The 2,251-nt window shown below is 50.9% G+C and overlaps 1 protein-coding gene across 1 annotated transcript in view; it reads left to right on the top strand.

Annotated features, from left to right (window-relative positions):
- Window positions 1-1,041, top strand: part of LOC145417207 (CD151 antigen-like) — a 51,509-nt gene extending 50,468 nt beyond the window's left edge. Inside the window, exon 5 of the mRNA XM_080285975.1 lies at window positions 898-1,041. Coding sequence (XP_080142101.1) covers window positions 898-1,041 — 144 coding nt within the window. The remainder of the gene's footprint in view (window positions 1-897) is intronic.
- Window positions 1,042-2,251: the final 1,210 nt, after the last annotated feature.

Here is a 2,251-nt window from a genome sequence, read left to right as displayed (position 1 = left end):
TAGTCAGTTTTTTTTTTCACCTGAAGGAACTGTGCCACTCCCACGGTTGCATAAAATTCGGTAATCGTCTCCTTGGTTACTAGTCAAATCCACCCTCCAATCTGACTACACCTGGCCATCACCTGAGCTGAAAGGGGTTAGGGAGAGAGAGAGAGAGAGAGAGAGAGAGATTGATTCAGATAGCTCAGTAAACGCTATAAAACACTGGTATATAAAGCATCTTGTTAGTATTTTCATAAATATAATAACTATCCTTGTCTTATTATTCACCTTTATATTCAGTTTTTAAAATAGGTAAGAGCAATGAGGTCCATCTAACCTATCTCTACTTAAAATTGTCGTGTGTGTGTGTGTGTGTGTGTGTGTGTGTGTGTGTGTGTGTGTGTGTGTGTGTGTGTGTGTGTGTGTGTGTGTGTGTGTGTGTGTGTGTGTGTGTGTTTTACCTGTCCCTCACCTGTGTGTTAATGACTCACCTTTGCTCCAGATATGCAGGTTGTATGAAGAGACAGGAGTTTGTTTGGTGTATAAGAATTCTGTTTGTCTGTCTCTGCTTCTCTCTCTCTCTCTCTCACTCAAACTTTTTATGTATCTACACTTTTCGTTGATCTATCGTTCTACCTTTCTGTCTGTCTATCTAATTTCTATCTGCGTTTCTGCATGTCTGTCTCTGTCTGTCTCTCTGGCTGTCTATCTGTCTGTCTGTCCCCTTCCCTCTCTGTCTGTCTGTCCACTTCCCTCTCTGCCTGTCTGTCTGTCTGTCTGTCTGACTCTGTCTCTCTCTCTCTTTCTCTCTCTCACGCCTTCAAACTGTCGTGCCAAATGTATGTTTATTCACCTGACGTGCTCACCTGCCCCACACCTGTCCGCTAATTAACCCCCTGCCCTCCTTCCTCTCAGGGCTGCGTGAGTCGGGTCGTGGGCTGGGTTCAAGCACAGAGCGGCCTCATCACGGGCGTGGGCGTGGGCGTGGGCGTGCTGGAAGTAGCTGGTCTCATCGCTGCTGCCTCCCTATGTCGGGCGATACGGTCCACGAATGACTAGCAACACGCCACCTCCACCTCGCCCTCGCGTTCGACTCGCTCTGCCACCACAACGCCTAACCACATCAAAACCAGGGTCCCCACGCCTCATTCAAAAGCCCCGGGTCCTCAGAAGGCTCAAGATGGGTTCACTTTGAGCCCAGGTGAGCGGAGGAGTGGCAGAGCGAGCGTAGGGAATATTGAACAGGTCACGCGAATGGAGAAAATTCTTGACGAGTGGACCCCCTACGCGTCTCTCAATCCAGTGGAGATAGGGCGTTATTGCAGAGACCTGGACGGGCGTAGTGGGTTCAGCGGGCGTAGGTGGAGTGACCGTGGGCGTGGTGGGGTGTGGAGGGGCGGAAGTGAGGGGAATCTAACCAGGGGAGGTGGAGGAAGTGGATTAGTTGTAGCGGTGCATGGAAAATCAGTGGAGGATTTGTCTGTCGCATCCACAGGGGGTAAAAAGTACGCCTTCACGCAGACGGATTTTGACTGGCGGGGCACTGGCCGTCGGAGCAGCGGGCCTACCGACAGACAGAGCAACAGTTCCTGGAGGTACAAGCCACAGGAAACTCACAGACCTCAAAGAAAAACAGAAAGGCGAGGTGGGGTGGAGGAGAGGATATCAAGACGACGAGAAGGAGGAGGTGGTGCTGGAGAGTCGCAATGTTCACTCCGAAACGACCAGCAAAAGCGACCCGAGCGACAGAACGGCAACTGGCTCACGCAGGCGACGGTGAGGAAGTTTGAGGATTACTATAGCGACGATTTTTCAGACCTTAACATCTACGACAGGCGATTTGGTCTGGATGCACCAAATACTGAGAGCAAAACAGATTCGAATCCCATCTCGAGATTGGACAAAAATTCTCTTTCCTGGCGCGACAAGGAAGAGGAAGAGGAAGAGGATTTTGGTTATGTGAAGAGGGGGATACTATTCTGGGATGCGGAGAGGAGGAGGAGGGAGGAGGAGAGGGAGAGGAAGGTGAGTATCTCGAAATGGAGAGGGAAGGAGAGGGGTCGAAACTGCTTCAAAGAGGAGGAATGGACTTACAAGGAACAAGACACTGTTTGGGTAGCTAAGACAGACAGAAGCATAAGAATGAGGAACCAGAGAGAGAGGAAGCTGGAAGAGGAGAGAAGGAGGGCTGGAGAGACGAGGGAGAGACGAGAGAAGGCCGGAGAGACGAGAGACAGGAGGAACAACACCCGGAAGAAAGGCGAACCGC

This window comes from Coenobita brevimanus, chromosome 109 (genome assembly GCF_032717465.1).
Source record: "Coenobita brevimanus isolate Jiangsu-jjx chromosome 109, ASM3271746v2, whole genome shotgun sequence".
Classification (NCBI taxonomy): Eukaryota; Metazoa; Arthropoda; class Malacostraca; order Decapoda; family Coenobitidae; genus Coenobita; species Coenobita brevimanus.
The sequence above is the reverse complement of the archived record's forward strand: the minus strand, read 5'-3'. Positions and strand labels throughout refer to the sequence as shown.